This window comes from Loxodonta africana, chromosome 14 (assembly GCF_030014295.1).
Source record: "Loxodonta africana isolate mLoxAfr1 chromosome 14, mLoxAfr1.hap2, whole genome shotgun sequence".
Lineage (NCBI taxonomy): Eukaryota > Metazoa > Chordata > Mammalia > Proboscidea > Elephantidae > Loxodonta > Loxodonta africana.
Window position 1 is genome coordinate 19,290,167 of NC_087355.1, and position 16,404 is coordinate 19,306,570.

Here is a 16,404-nt window from a genome sequence, read left to right on the forward strand (position 1 = left end):
TTTTGTCTCTTAAAATGGATTTTGATTTAAAGTCTTTTATCAGAGATTATTATTGCCACTCCTGCTATCTTTTGGTTACTGTTTGCTTGTTATATTTTTTTTCTATCCTTTGATTTTTAATCTATTCATGTCTTTCTGTCTAAGGCATGTCTCTTATAGACAACATATTGATGGGTCTTTTTTTTTTTTATCTCTCTCGACTGGTGCATTTAAACCATTTATATTCAGTGTGATTATCAATAGGTGTGAATTTACTTCTGCCATTTTGTTATGCTTTTTTTGGTAGTGTTAATGGTTCTTTGTTCTGCTTAATTTTCTGTGCTGAGTTCTTTTTGTTTATGGAATTTGGTTTCATATCCTTCATTGTTGTTGATTTTGTGTTTATTAAGTCTTTTTGCTGTTCTTCTTTATTTTGGTGAGTAGATTCATTAATTTTCTTTGTGGTTAGTCTGAAATGTACCTTTATTTTTTTAAGTTTAAAACAGTCTGTTCTATTTTGATATCGTCTTGGCTTCTACATATGGGTGTTCTATAACTACGTCATTTATTACCCTTGTTTGTTTGCAGTTGTCATCCTTTACAGATTGATATCTGTTTCCCTATTTTCAGTTTTGTAGCTTTATTTTACTTTTGAGAGTTCCTTATCTGGATTGGCATCTGGGTGATGCTGTCACGTGCTTAATCTCAGGTTATTGTCTGATGTCGTTGGTTCTTCGACTGAAGGACTCCCTTTATATTTCTTGTAAGGTTGATCTGGTTTTTACAAATTCTCTTAATTTTCATTTATGTGGGAATGTCCTAGTTTTGCCATCATATTTGAAAGACAGTTTTGCTGGATATAAGATTCTTGGTTGATAGTTCTTTTCTTTCAAGGTTTTACATATCAGGATTTGATGGGAGTTGCTGATGCAATATGTGCTTGGTGGGCTAGTTACCGGGCATGGGTGCATGTAGTGTTCTTCCCAGTCGCTGCATTATGGGTGTTGTGAGTGCACATTGTTGGCTGTCAGGTGGTTGGATTGGGGTGCACAGGTTACTGATCTTTGGACGGGTGGCATGGGAGCTCATGCTGCCAGTCGCTGGGGAGCGGAGTGGTGGTGGGCAGGAAAATGCACTGCCAAGTACTCGGGCAGTGGCGGGGGTCTCTATGCACAATCTGTGGGAGCATGATGCCTCAGTCAGCAAGAGAGCAGGAGCTGTCTAACCCTACCTGGCAGCGTGGGAATATGTGCCACACATTGCTGGGTAGGAGAGGCAGTAGGGGGGAGGGTATGGTGTGTCTGAGTAAGTCACCATCTTGGACCATCCTCTCCTGTGGTATTCTTATTTGAAATGTTTCCCAAGTCTGTGGTAAAGCCCTGATATTATGAAAGGCTCAACTGATTCCTAAAGGTATAGAAAAAAAAATTTAAAGAGCAGCATTTAATGATATGTAAAACTCAATCTCGCCAAATAAACTGTTAAGTGTAATGGAAAAATGTGTCAACACGCTCAGGATTGATGTAGCAATATAAAAGGCTACATGCTTAAGACTACCTGCTCTGTTCATTAAAACCTTCTTGTGATGTGTAACGGTAATCAGAAAACATAATAAACATCACAGAAAGCTGTATTTAAACAGCAAAACAGCTGAAGTATTCTTTTGTGATGAACATTCTTTATTCTATGGAGTTGGATTCTTTAAAACTAAAAATAGGAGAGTCGTCTTTTTTTTTTTTGAAAAATCGAAGTTATAAATGAGTGGCACATGTTTTTAATCCTAATATCAAACATTTTTTGTCTATCCTGGAATATTGTGGTATCTAGGTGTGGCCTGAAACTACAAAATAATGAAAGCAAAATCAAAGTACATCTAGTTCATTTTTTAACCTTAATGGACAGAACTTACAGGGCAGCCTTCTATGAGATGAGGTATGTCTTTCACAAATGAAAAGGATGTGTTTTCCGGCTGGAAGAAAGGCCTGTTTGTTTGTTCTCTATGGATTTGGTTCTGTCTGTTTTTAGTTACTGCAAGAACTTGAACATGTTCACACCAGCAACCTGTTCCATGATTTCCCTTGGCTCTTTTGCAGCATTACCCAGCTTCACTTTCACAAATTAGACAGGCCTAGGCTTTTTTGTCCCCAAGAAGGAATTTAGTTAAGATCCTTCACTAATTCCCATATACGCTATAGGCCAGATTACCTTCTTGGAACTATCATATTTGTGAATCTTGAAAACTTAACATACCTGCAATGAGAACCTATCATGTGTTGGGCTCTATGATATGGGAAATGGAAAAGAAAAAAGAGTATCATCTGTTCTCTCTAGCAAGTTATAGGCAAATGCATAAGCATCTATAACATGAAGCATATTTCTTGAGAAAGAGATAAAATGTTAAGGCAGTCAAAGGATAAAATATCACATTGAGTCAACAGTAGAAACATGGGACTAGAATGCTCTTCATGAAGAAATTTATATTTGAACAGAAGGCTGACTAGGGGTTTGAAGGACAGAGATGGATGAGGAGGTCATATAAGCAAGAATAACAGCATGAGCAAAGGCACCAAGACAGGAAGAACATTGGTTTTACTTGGTGGCCCAGGGAACAAAACAATTAATGCTCTTGGGGGTGTAGATATTGGAATTATAGGGGATTGGAGGAGATGTCTGGAAAGGTAAGTCATGAGAATAACAGAGTTCAGATTTGAAGAATAAAAATATGAATTGATAAAGTAGACATGGGGGAAACCTTTGTTTAGGGAGGAACTCTAATAAGCATATTTATATCTGTATCATTGACTCGACAGGAACCACCACCAACAACATCTGCAAATAATTCCAACACAAGTGATGAGGAAGTCCAAGTCTCTGACCTGTTAGATAGCTCTTAGGTTGAAGAGAAGAAAAGTGGGTTCTAAATTGCCTAGTAGTACATTTTTTTTTACTACCTCAACCAGTGACTATGATTGCTCTAAGGCGTACTATTTGTACAAAATACTGATAGAATAAAAGGGGCTTTGGAAAATGATCATCTTTATTAGTCCTAGAAATAAACATGGACCAATACCTCAGATGAACTCACGTGAGAATGAAATAATTCTGAAAGTGCTTTTTTGAAAATTTGCTGTTATTGGCTGTAGTTATTATTCTGTAAGTTAAAGGTCAGTAAATATGTAACTCTAGCTTATATTTTCCATTCTATAAAAATGAATCAATTTTAGAGAAAGCCCTTACCTGAAGTCCCAAAGCATACATGACCATTTCCGGTAAAGGAAATATAAGTTTTACCTGATAAGTGTCTTTTCAATGTATAGGTAGGCTCATGTTGGTGTCGTTAGTTGCCATCAAGTCAATTCTGACTCATATGTCAGAGTAGAACTCTGTTCCATAGGGTTTTTAAGCTGTGACCTTTTGGAAGCAGATCACCAGGCCTGTCTTTGGAGGTACCTCTGGGTGGATTCAACCTGCCAACCTTTTAGCTAGTAGTCAAGCACTTAGCCTTTTGTGCCACTGGGGGCATCCTAGACCCAAAATAAACAATTCAGATTGGGTCCCTTCAGCTGAAAAAATAAAATAAATCTATATCCAGACAAAGGGTATTTGGGGACTTTAGTGGCTATGAGGCCATGTATGTCCATTTTCTCTTCTAGTTTAGAGTTCCTTCCTGATTTTAGGTGGTACCTTTTGAAAGCACTGAACTATTTTGGGATGACTTAACTGCTTTTGCGAAAAGCCTGTATCTGGGTTCAACCATAATAGCTAAGGCCATATTTTCAAAGAGGACTAAGTGATTATATAGTAAAGTTTAAAGGCAAGAATCTATGAACTAGCAGCCTATGGTCTGAATCTGTCTGCAGATATACTTTGTTTGGCTAGGACAATATTCTAACATAAAAATAAACTTGAGCTCACATTTTAAAATTTTGAGATTTCAAGTAAAATCATTATATTCTATTGAAAAAACAAGAGATATGGCAATATTAGGACTACATTTCCTCATAACAAGTGACTTGAGCCTAGATGCAGCATTAGGTAGCACACATTTCCTCCAGTTTGCTACAGCCCCTAACGTATGCTAATGTCCCCTCACATTGCTTGCTTCACTAATTTACATTAAATATGACCTGTTGGGAATTTAAGGTTGCCATCTCTGTTTTTCGATAAGGCAATGGGACTTCCCTGTTATCCCAAATTATCTCCCTTTAGCTGCCCAATGTTTTTCTCTTCACATTGTCATTCTGCCTAAAATGTTCCTGAGTTCTTTCAGCTAAACAGCACTATCTCTTTCATAAATAAACCTGATAGTGTTGGTAGGGTTAAATCCACCAGAATTCACATTCAGAACTTAATGTTTTGTCTGGTTGCATTTCACTTAATACTCAACTAGAATCTATCTAAGGAGCCCTGGTTGTGCAGAGGTTGAGTCCTCCACTGCTAACTGAAAGATTGATGGTTGGAACCTACCAGCAACTCCTGAGGAGAAAGATGTGGTAGCCTGCTTCCATAAAGATTAAAAAAAAAAAAAAACCCACTGCTGTCGAGTCGATTCTGACTCAGAGAAACCCTATAGTGACCCCATGTATATGTAGGGTCGCTATGAGTCCGTAAAGATTACAGCCTTGGAAATCCCATGGGGCAGTTCTACTCTTTCCTATGGCATCGCTATGAGTCAGAATCAACAGCAATGGGTTTGGTTCAGTTTGCTTTTAGGAATACCTAATGTGAAGAGGAGTTGTGATGTTTGGTTTGGAGGGGGTAGGTTGTAAAAAATTGGGAAAATCATAAATAATAAAACTACCCATTATCTCACCACTCAAAAATACATTCTGTTCTTATTTGGATATTTTTCTTTCTAGACTTTTTTTTTATTATTATTGCATGAACTTTCTCATTCTCTCAAGTGTGTGTGCAAACACATACACACCATAGATCATCTACATGATCATCTATACAATAATGTATGATCATGATTTACATTGTATATATCCTTATAATGTAATTTGAACTTAACATTATATTTTAAATATTTTTCATGTTTAAAATTTCTTTTTAAAATAAATGCACAGTATTTTGTTATCTGGATGTACTATAATTTATTTAACCACTATGGTTGTACATAGAGTTATATCCAATGTTTTAATTATTCTAAATGATGTGATGAAGAATATATTTGTACATCTATCTTAACCCATATTCATGTTACATTTTTAAAGCTTGTTAGACAAATTGTCAAATTTTAATGCATTTTTTTCCTTAAATTCTATGTGCAATTAATTGAGAGTTTGAGCTTTAATATATTGTCTGATGAAAATAGCATTATATTAGGATTATATTTCTAAAATTCTTGACTCAGGTATATTATTTAGTAATTAGGTATTAAAGGTACTTAGGTATTAAGTATCTAGCACAGATGCTATAAAAAGTACACAATAAGTAAGATCTCATCTATGTTCTTAAGGAGATTTTATTTGAGGGAAAAATATGAATATATATAACAATTGCAAAAAATTGGAACATAGATCCTAGATTCAAGGTCAGTGAACATAGTTCTGACACTTGTTGGGGAAAGTGTGAAATCATTTGGGGGTTATATTTTACAACCACTATAGTTATTTATTTATTTTTTATATAGTTATAGTTTCCAATTACATGTACGTTTGACATTGTAAGTGTATGTCATAGGTCCCCTCCCTCATTTTTTCATCAATTTGTACATCATCGTTCTAGATATTTTCTTCTGCTCTATCTTCAAGTTTATGATTTCTATCTTTAATTCTATCAAATCTGTTTTAACATATACATTGATTTCTGGATTTCAGTTATTGTATGTTTTATTCTAGCAATTCCATTTGGCTCTCTTTTAGTTTCTTATGTCTTGTATTTCCTTGAATATATTAAGCATCGTTATTTTCAAATCCATGCTTAATAAATTCTTCATCTGATTTCTTTTGAGTCTGTTTCTATTCATGCTTGTTTTCCTTTGTTTTTTGAGCACGTAGTCTTGACACAGTTCTTTGGTTATTTTTGATAAAGTGTTGAGCATCGTATATAAAAAATTACAAAGATAATTTGAGGCCTTAGATGATGTTATCTTCCTCCAGAAAGGATTTTGCTCTTGCTTCTTGCAGAAGGGTAGGGACCTAGCAACTCAGATTATCCAAATCCAGTGAAAAATTGAGAAAGTTTGAAGTTGGGCTTTATTCCTTGAGAGGGCTGATGTATTTCTATATTACACTGTATTATACTGTAGAAGTATGGGTAAAATAGAAATATATCAATCAGGATTGCACACTAAAACTTAGGGATTTTACTTAGGTTACCTTCTTTAGTAGGCCTAGGGCTTCAATTTTTTCCCATAACCTGGAAGTCTTTTGTAATCTCTCTTTAGATTCTCAGCCTCTCAGGAGTCTGTTCTAGAACCGCTAGATACTTTTAGAGGAAACACATCCCCAAATGCCATGCCCATTTCTGTTTGTTTCCTTATGTTCCTGGATATTGCTTTACTAGGTCTTTGAGAAAATCACGCAGACTTTTAAAAATATTTCATCAGGCTGTTCTGTATGTTTCAGTGGGGTGTTTTGTCTGAATAATTTATCCCACCATTACTTGGTGTGGGATTTCTCACTCCAGTATATTTCAGTAACTTTGGACAGACCACATTTTCAGATTATTGTATTTTGTTTTCATAGACTAAGAAAGGATTTACCCTCTCATTGCCTTAATATGTGCCAAACAGTGTCAGACACCCAGTATGTGCTTGGTAAATGTTAGTGGATTCTAAGTTTTACCTTTAGACTAAGAACTAAGTATGTATCATTTAAAATGGCTTCTATTTATATAAATAATTCATGATAATATTTAGTTTATCTGCTATCCCATTAGGTTTACAACCTCTCACTTATTATTAGGTTCCTATTTACCTTTGCTAAAGTTATGATTAATGACATCGTGTGCTTATTCTTCCATGGAATTTGTTCCTAGTCACTTCCTAGGTGTTTACTGCTATTTAATAACAGCTCATCTTTTATTGTGAGCATACATATCTGTCACTTAATTATCTCAGTGGGAGACTAATTTCCTTTTTCTGGAGGCTATCCTGGAGTGTGAATAAACTAGGAGTCAGGAGACTCATGTCCTGTTCTGCTTCATTCTGGTGGTCCCCAGGCTCATAACTTGCAGAGAATGGGCTCACACTCAGGCACATCTATATTTGCTTGTTTCTCAGAGTTCAACTGTCAGAACTACATTAATTGTATGGAAGTAAAGGAGAATGGTCTTCATGATCGTCTGTCAAATACTTTCTGCCTTTAATTTGCTAACCAAGAATGGCTTCTTTTCATTTGTGAATTCAGCCCATTTTTCTGTATTCCAGAAACCCTGGTGGTGTAGTGATTAAGAGCTTAGGCTGCTAACTAAAAGGTCGGCAGTTTGAACCCACCAGGTGCTCCTCAGAAACTCTATGGGGCAGTTCTACTCTCTCCTATGTAGGGTCACTGTGAGTCAGAATCAACTCCACAGCAACGGGTAGATAAGTAGCCTTAATTATTCCATGCTTCCGCATTCTAACTTGCTGCCTGTAATATGCATTTGCACTGCAGAGGAGGGAAGGGTACTCTGATTGTGTTATTGAGTGCTTTAAGTATTCTCCCAGGCTGCAAAAGCTCACGGTTTTTTATCAGGTAAGCATTTCATGCCTACTAATGTGCTAAGTGGTATAATTACTAATCTAAAGGTTGGTGGCTCAAACCCACCCAACAGGGCCATTAAAGAAAGGCCAGGCAAGCTGCTTCCACAGAGATTACAGAAAAGAAAACCTTATGAAGTAGTTGTACCTTGTAACACAGGGGGTAACCATGAATCAGAATCTACTCTATTGCAAGGGTTTTTTTAAATTTTTTTTATTGTACTTTAGATGAAGGTTTACAGAACAAGCTAGTTTCTTATTAAACAGTTAGTACGCATGTTGTTTTATGATATTGGTTAACAACCCCACAACATGTCAACACTCTCCCTTCTCAACCTTGGGTTCCCTATTACCAGCTTTCCTGTCCCTCCTGCCTTCTAGTCCTTGCCCCTGGGCTGGTGTGCACCTTTAGTCTTGTTTTGTTTTATGGGCCTGTCCAATCTTTGGCTGAAGGGTGAACCTCAGGAGTGACTTCATTACTGAGCTGAAAGGGCGTCTGGGGGTCATACTCTCAGGGTTTCTCCAGTCTCTGTCAGGCCAGCAAGTCTGGTCTTTCTTTTTGAGTTAGAATTTTGTTCTACATTTTTCTCCAGCTATGTCTGGGACCTTCTATTGTGATCCCTGTCGGAGCAATCAGTGGTGGTAGCCGGCCACCATCTAGTTGTACTGGACTCAGCCTTGTGGAGGCTGTGGTAAATGTGGTCCATTACTCCTTTGGGCTAGTGTTTCCCTTGTATCTTTAGTTTTCTTCACTCACCCTTAGAGGCATATTCGTATTAGGTTTTAACAAGAAACCCTAGTCTGATGATAGATCCTAGTGTCTGAGCAATTAGGTATGTAGGCATAATAAAGAGGGTATGTGAAGATGAATAAGAATCTAAGCACAGAACTTCAAAAATGAGGCATAATGAATCTTTCTCACCAAGTTAGCATATATTCTAACAGAGATCTAATTTCATAATAAATTGGGGGAAGGTATCTGATTCTCTAACATAAATTATCTCCACAATGTCTATTTTGGGAGTACATTTAGAATAATAACATTCCATTTTTCCTTCAAGCATACTATGAGCCATTGACATTTCAAGGCTTATACAGAAACATCTGCTTCTCTAAAAGAGGAGGAAATGGAAGAGTGCTGACGTTTATTAAATTTCTATTGTTATGTACTATGTAATATCTCTTTTAATCCCCAAGTCAACCTAATGTGTAGGTGTCATAACTCCAATTTTACAAACTCAGATTTGTTAGCTATCCTTTCTCAAGGATACACAGTAAGTGTCGCAATTTACATTCTAACTTAATCCAAAGCCATTTGTTCTACTCTGAAATTCCAGTCCATCTTTAGAAGAAGAAAAAAAAAAAATGAGGAGGTTCATACACAGATAGCATCAAGAGAAGAATTACTTTACTGAGCAATGAAAGAGTTTGTATCATAAAGAAAACATAAAACAAGAAAATAAGAAAAATGACACGTAAAGAAACAAGTAGTAATACATTTGAGTAGGAAATCTGCTTTCAATAGAAACTTCAACTTGATTTAGTTATATTTATACTGTGTTCCCAATTATTATCTACAAGGAAAGCCATCCAGAAAATTAAGGGAGACATATATGAAAAACAGAAAAATTAAAAATTTGACAGAAGGAAATAAATAGCATTTAGTAATTACATTAAGCATGATTCCAATCCCATAATAAAGTATTATAAGTAGAACAACCGTTCAAAGCATGCTGCCAAATTTCTTCAAAATGCTTGTTTTGAAATGTTGACTAAACATTCTAAATATCAGCTTTAGTACAATTAAACATTCTTCATACTAAGGACATAGCTTTTCTTTATATTCTTAAATGTAAGTCATGTGGGTCTTTCTCCTTAATATTAAGACATAAAGGTTTATCCATTTGTTAACATTTCAAGTAATTTTTTTAAATGTCTGTGACTTATAAAATACTTCATAATTTATTAATTTCTTCCACAATAAGTAATTCTAGAAGTTAACCTAAAAAAAAAAAAAAAAAAAACCTAGTAGGAAAAAATTCGTTTTACTATTTCTATTTTACATAGTAAATGTTCAATAAATATTTAATAAATATGCATGTATTCAATATGTATTTATCTAATAAATATTGACTGATTTAGTTAAATGAATGACTGTATGAATGAATAAATTTAGTTCAAATTGGTTAATTGACTTTCAAAGATTTCTCCGGAAGTGGCCAAGCCAGACCGTCCTCTGATTACACTGGGAGGCAATAACATGTAGAAACCTAGGCAGCTATATGTAATAAATGACTTAGTGATACACACTACAAAACAGGGTATGTTCAGTGAGCTCTCGTGTTCAATGTGTTGTTCCTCCATATTAATAAGAGTTCAATCAGAGTTGCAATGAAAATGGTACATTAGTACAATATTCACATCAATCCCTACACATGCATCTGTAATGCATTGCTTCAAATTATTTGTTTCACTATTTTTTACTAAATAAAGCTGCACCTATAGCATTATCCTGAAGAAGGAATCAAGAGGGTTCAACCTGTGAGGAAAAAACATGTGTGTGTGTGTGTGTGTACAGTCTTTGTTTCTAGATTTGATGGCTACTCTTGCTTACTGGCACAGTGGTTAAGTGCTCAGCTGCTAAGCAAAAGATCTCCCGTTGGAACACACCAGATGCCCCATGGGAAAGAGATGTGGCAGTCTGCTTCTGTAAAGATTTCCAGTCTGCCTTGGAAACCCTATGGGGGCAGTTCTACACCATCCCATAGGGTCCTCATCAGTCAGAATCGACTCCGTGGCAGTGGGTGGGCTCTTGCTTACTTGTGTGTTCCCCCACCAAAACTGCTTTATTACTTACCTTTCCATAAGGAGGGGAAATAATGGGCCATCCCCAGTATATGGAGTCCTACTTCAAAACAGAGGGAACCAGCATCAATCTCCATGATAGAACAACTTTATGCCAAAATTGAGTTCAGAAATTTGAGATCAGTTAATTCTTCATCTTTTATCCCTGTTATCCTTGCCTACTCTGCCTTACTCCACTGCCCCCTGTAAAAATAGAAGTTTCTTTTGTATTTATATTCTTAACTACTTTTTATTTTCTAGACCTTCCCACTATCTCCTAGGGGGCTGGAATTTAATTGCAAACTGACTATCCTTAAATGTTATTTAAAGAACACCTTCCATGCCTCTCTTGCCGTATTTGAAATGGGTTCTTCCTAAAAGATAGTGGTTCCCTCTTAGTCTTCTCCAGGGGAAGCTGTCCTTTCTTTTGATTGTCATATGTCAATGCGCCATGAGGTAGCAGCAACATTCTAGTTCCAGTTTTTTTTTTTACTCTCATGCTGTTTGTCATGCTGTGTTCTTCCTTTTCTTGTCGTTGTTATCTTACCAGTCACTTCTCTTCACTCACATGGGATGTTTAGACTGTTTTCCTCTCTATCACAACTGTTGCCATCAGAAAATTTTAACCCTCATTTGGATGACTTTCCAGCATCTTACGAATTAAAATTCATTGGTTCACTCAAATTTAGTCATCTTCCAAGGCAATGTGTTTTTTTTCTTGTTTTTGCAAAAAAAAAAAAAAAACTCCAACTCTAAAATCTTACATTAGCATAACTTACGCCCTGTGCAAAACCTCCTACCCTTACAATTTTCTTTTTCCTGTCAAGCCTATACTTTAATCCCCTTTTGGTGTCCAAACCCTCGATTAAATCCTATTTCTCCAAGTATGTCAGGCCACAGCTGCCCTCCGTCTTCAGTCTACAGTCCACATACAGCAGTGGTTACCAAAGAAACAGTCTACAGTCTACATAGAGCAGTGGTTACCAAAGAACCAGCATGAGTGCCAGCAGCTCTTGGGAACTTGTAAAAATGAATTTTCTCAGCCCTCACTCCAGAACTATTGAATCAGAAACTCTGACGGTGGAGCTCAGCAATCCATTTTAAAAATCCCTGCAGGTGATTCTGATATCCTCTAACATTTACCCTGGTGGCATAGTGGTTAAGAGATACAGCTGCTCACCAAAAGGTCGGCAGTTTGAATCCACCAGGCGCTTCTTGAAAACCGTATGGGGTAGTTCTACTCTGTTCTATAGGGTCACTATGAGTCAGAATCGACTTGACAGCAACGGGTTAGTATAAAGCATCAGTTCAATTGCTTTCTGCTTTTAACATCTTTGAGATTTAAGGAGCATTCAATCATGAGTGCATGGTTATTTTATTTCAAAGTCCTTCCAAATTTAAGTGTCCTAAAAACTTACTAAGGATTCTCGTCATTTTCATATCTTCTGTATTCAATCACCATCCTCAATCCAAATGCTCTTTGCAGTTTCTATTCATCTAAATTTGAATATTGTGAAAGTGTTAAATGCCCATTAATTAAAGATGCTTCCAAAGATGTTTCCCTCATAACCATCCTCTGTGGAGGATACTGAGAGATAATAACTTGATCAAGGTCACCTATATAGTTAGAGGTGGAGTCAGGATTTGAACTCAGGTCTCTCTGAATACAAAATCCATCCTTTTTTTTCCCCACTGAATTATATGAAATAAAAACTGAATTAATATGCCTCTTTTACTCTAGTTGAAAAAGCATTTACCAATGAATTCTCTGTAGACTTAAAAAATGGGTGTTAGATGAAAATTAATTTTATTATTAAATAACTCTGGTAAATACCAGACTAAATAGTTTGTTTTGTTTTGTTATTTGGCAGAGCTTATCAGAGCCTTTAATAAGCTGATGAATATTTTGATCATCCAAAACACAGATATATGTTGTTGTCCAAAATTCTTTGACTAGGGAACTATTTGTTGGTGGATCACCTATTCTAATATCTTGCTGGACTAGTCTTCCAAGAAACTGCTTTGGAAAATCTGGACTTAAACCTTTTACTTTCAAGGCACTTCTTTAAGACACCTGAAATTTCTTTCATCTCCCTAATTTCCTTATTTCATCTGCTATACCCTCTGTTTGTTTTGACACTCTTTTAAACTAGAATATTCATCTCCCCTTGTCTCACAAGGCACTGCTTTTCCTGTCCTTCAGAGATAGCTTCATATTCTAGTATCCTGTCTCAGGGTTGCTGTCTTTGTTTCCTAGTGCTGTTGTAATAGAAGTACCACAAATGGGTGGCTTTTAAGGGTATAAATTTATTTTCTCACAGCTCAGGAGGTAACACGTCCAAATTCAGAGCAATTACTCTTGGGAAAGGCTTTCTCTCTTTGTTGGCTCTGGAGGAAGATCCTTGTCTCTTTTATTGTCTGTAGCCTCTGTGTCTGTAACTCTGGCTTCGCTCAGTTTCTTGGCAATCCTCACGTGGTATCTCTTCCCCTCCCTCCCCATTTGTGCTTGCTTGTCTCAGTGTCTCTGGAGCTCTTTATAACTCAGAAGCGATTAGGTTTAGGACATACCCTACACTGATGTGGCCTCATTAACAAAGTAAAGAAAGCCCTATTCCCAAACAGGATTATATTCACAGGAATAGGGGTTAGGATTCCAACACATATTTTGGGGGAACACTATTTAATACGTAAGAGTTGTGCTCAGAGAAATTGCATTTAGGATGTAATGCTATGTGCCAGGCATTATGCATGGAGTGTATTTATATGTATATACACTATCTCGTGTAAATATCACCATAACTTTGTGATGATATGTTAATTTACAGATTTTATGACATCACCATATGTAACATGTAAACATCCTACCCTGACTAAACTATATCAGGATTTCAGTCTGTAATGCAGTCTGTAAAGCATGACTTTCCTGTCCTTACCCACACTGGGCATCAGAATTATATCTGCAATTTAGATATTGTCTTCCCCAGTCCACATATCTATTCATAATACTATATGGAGGTACATTTTGCCCCTGATTTTATAAAAAATCAACAAAAATTTAAGTAGCAAATGACTGAATTGTATAATGAGAATATATACACTGTTAAACAGTTAAGTTATATGTAATTGTAGCTCACTATTTTTATATAGTATAATGTAGTTCTTCTATTAGTTTCAATTAATCTTGACTTGAAATTGGCTAAGTCACTAGGGAATTATGAGTAATAGATAATTTTTTTGCAGTCCAGTGTATTACCTCTTTTTTTTTTCATTGTGCAGGTTCTGCTGAACTTCTTCTTTGTGTTCCATGCTCTTCTTGTCCTTCACTGGTCTACTCTGGTATGTTTGCTTCCTTGTATTAGGGCATTTAATATCACTGTCAGATAACTATGGGTTCTATCTACGACTTCTCAAAGTTCACAGCCCTCTTTACCTCTAAAGAGAAAAAGATATTTTCCCAGGTACCCTGCATGATGTTTCCTTTTTCTTTCTATGGAGGTTCGTAGGTGTCAGGAACCTCACTGAGTCTGTATTCTCCCATGACAAGGTGGTGGGATGGGGCTTTTGAACACTTTCCTATGACAGAAAGAATCACTTCTAGATGGATGTGGAATGAAAACACATTCCCCCACTATGCAGATCATGGACTCTGTGCTGCCATTAAATATGTCCTTGAGTTCTCCATGGGTATTAGGCTGCTTTATGAACTGGATATATAAAGACTCCCCCACGTGTCTGTTAGTTTGTCGTACTGTGGGGGCTTGTGTGTTGTTGTGATGCTGGAAGCTATGCTGCTGGTATTCAGATACCAGCAGGGTCACCCATGGAGGAAAGGTTTCAGCTGAGCTTCCAGACTAAGACAGACTAGGAAGAAGGACCCGGCAGTCTACTTCTGAAAAGTATTATGAATAGCAGTGGAACAATGTCTGATATGGTGCTTGAAGATGAGCCCCCCAGGTTGGAAGGCACTCAAAAGATGACTGGGGAAGAGCTGCCTCCTCAAAGTAGAGTCAACATTAATGACGTGGATGGAGCAAATCTTCCGGGACCCTCATTTGCTGATGTGGCACGACTCAAAATGAAAAGAAACAGCTGCAAACATCCATTAATAATCGGAACCTGGAATGTGCGAAGTATGAATGTAGGAAAATTGGAAATCATCAAAAATGAAATGGGATGCATAAACATCAATATCCTAGGCATTAGTGCACTGAAATGGACTGGTACTGGCCATTTTGAGTCAGGCAATCATATAGTCTACTATGCTGGGAATGACAACTTGAAGAGGAATGGTGTTGCATTCATCGTCAAAAAGAACATTTCAAGATGTATCCTGAAGTACAGTGCTGTCAGTGATAGGATAATATCCATACACCTACAAGGAAGACCAGTTAATATGACTATTATTCAAATATACACACCAACCACTAGGGCCAAAGATGAAGAAATAGAAGATTTTTATCAGCTGCTGCAGTCAGAAATTGATTGAACAGGCAATCAAGACGCATTGATAATTACTGGTGATTTTAATGCAAAAGTTAGAAACAAAGAAGAAGGATCAGTAGTTGGAAAATATAGCCTTGGTGATAGAAACAATGTCGGAGATCAAATGATAGAATTTTGCAAGACCAACGGCTTCGTCATTGCAAACACCTTCTTTCACCAACATAACCAGTGACTATACACATGGACCTTGCCAGATGGAACACACAGAAATCAAATAGACTACATAGGTGGGAAGAGACAATGGAAAAGCTCAATATCATCAGTCAGAACAAGGGCAGGAGCCGACTGTGGACCATCAATTGCTCGTATGCAAGTTCAAGCTGAAACTGAAGAAAATCAGAGCAAGTCCACGAGAGCCAAAATATGACCTTGAGTACATCCCACCTGAATTTAGAGACCACCTGAAGAATAGATTTGATGCATTGAACACTGGGGAGCAAAGACCAGACGAGTTGTGGAATGACATCGAGGACATCATCCATGAAGAAAGCAAGAGGTCATTGAAAAGACAAGAAAGAAAGACCAAGATGGATGTCAGAGGAGACTCTGAAACTTGCTCTCCAATATTGAGCAGCTAAAGCAAAAGGAAGAACTGAGGAAGTAAAAGAACTGAACAGAAGATTTCAAAGGGCGGCTCAAGAAGACAAAGTAAAGTATTATGACACGTGCAAAGAGCTGGAAATGGAAAACCAAAAGGGAAGAACAAGCTCAGTGTTTCTCAAGCTGAAAGAACTGAAGAAAAAATTCAAGCCTTGAGTTGCGATAGCGAAGGATTCCATGCGGAAAATATTAAACAACACAGGAAGCATCAAAAGAAGATGGAAGGAATACACAGAGTCATTATATCAAAAAGAATTAGTCGATATTCAACCATTTCAAAAGGTGGCATGTGATCAGGAACCGATGGTAGTGAAGGAAGAAGTCCAAGCTGCTCTGAAGGCATTGGTGAAAAACAAGGTTCTAGGAATTGACGGAATATCAATTGAGATGTTTCAACAAACGGATGCAGTGCTGGAGGTGCTCAATCGTCTATGCCAAGAAATATGGAAGACAGCTTCCTGGCCAACTGACTGGAAGAGATTCATATTTATGCCTATTCCCAAGATAGGTGATCCAACCAAATGTGGAAATTATAGAACAATATCATGCACAAGCAAAATTTTGCTGAAGATCATTCAAAAACGGCTGCAGCAGTATATCGACAGGGAACTGCCAGAAATTCAGGCGGGTTTCAGAAGAGGACATGCAACCAGGGATATCATTGCTGATGTCAGATGGATCCTGGCTGAAAGCAGAGAATACCAGAAGGATGTTTACCTGTGTTTTATTGACTATGTAAAGGCATTCGACTCTGTGGATCATAACAAATTATGGGTAACATTGTGAAGAAT

General features: G+C 37.0%; 1 protein-coding gene across 1 annotated transcript in view; it reads left to right on the forward strand.

Annotated features, from left to right (window-relative positions):
- The window catches only part of C14H8orf34 (chromosome 14 C8orf34 homolog), a 515,144-nt gene extending 501,066 nt beyond the window's left edge, over positions 1-14,078 (forward strand). The window contains 1 exon segment of the mRNA XM_064267783.1: positions 13,787-14,078. Coding sequence (XP_064123853.1) covers positions 13,787-13,869 — 83 coding nt within the window. The 3' untranslated portion in view covers positions 13,870-14,078.
- The last annotated feature ends 2,326 nt before the right edge of the window (positions 14,079-16,404 follow it).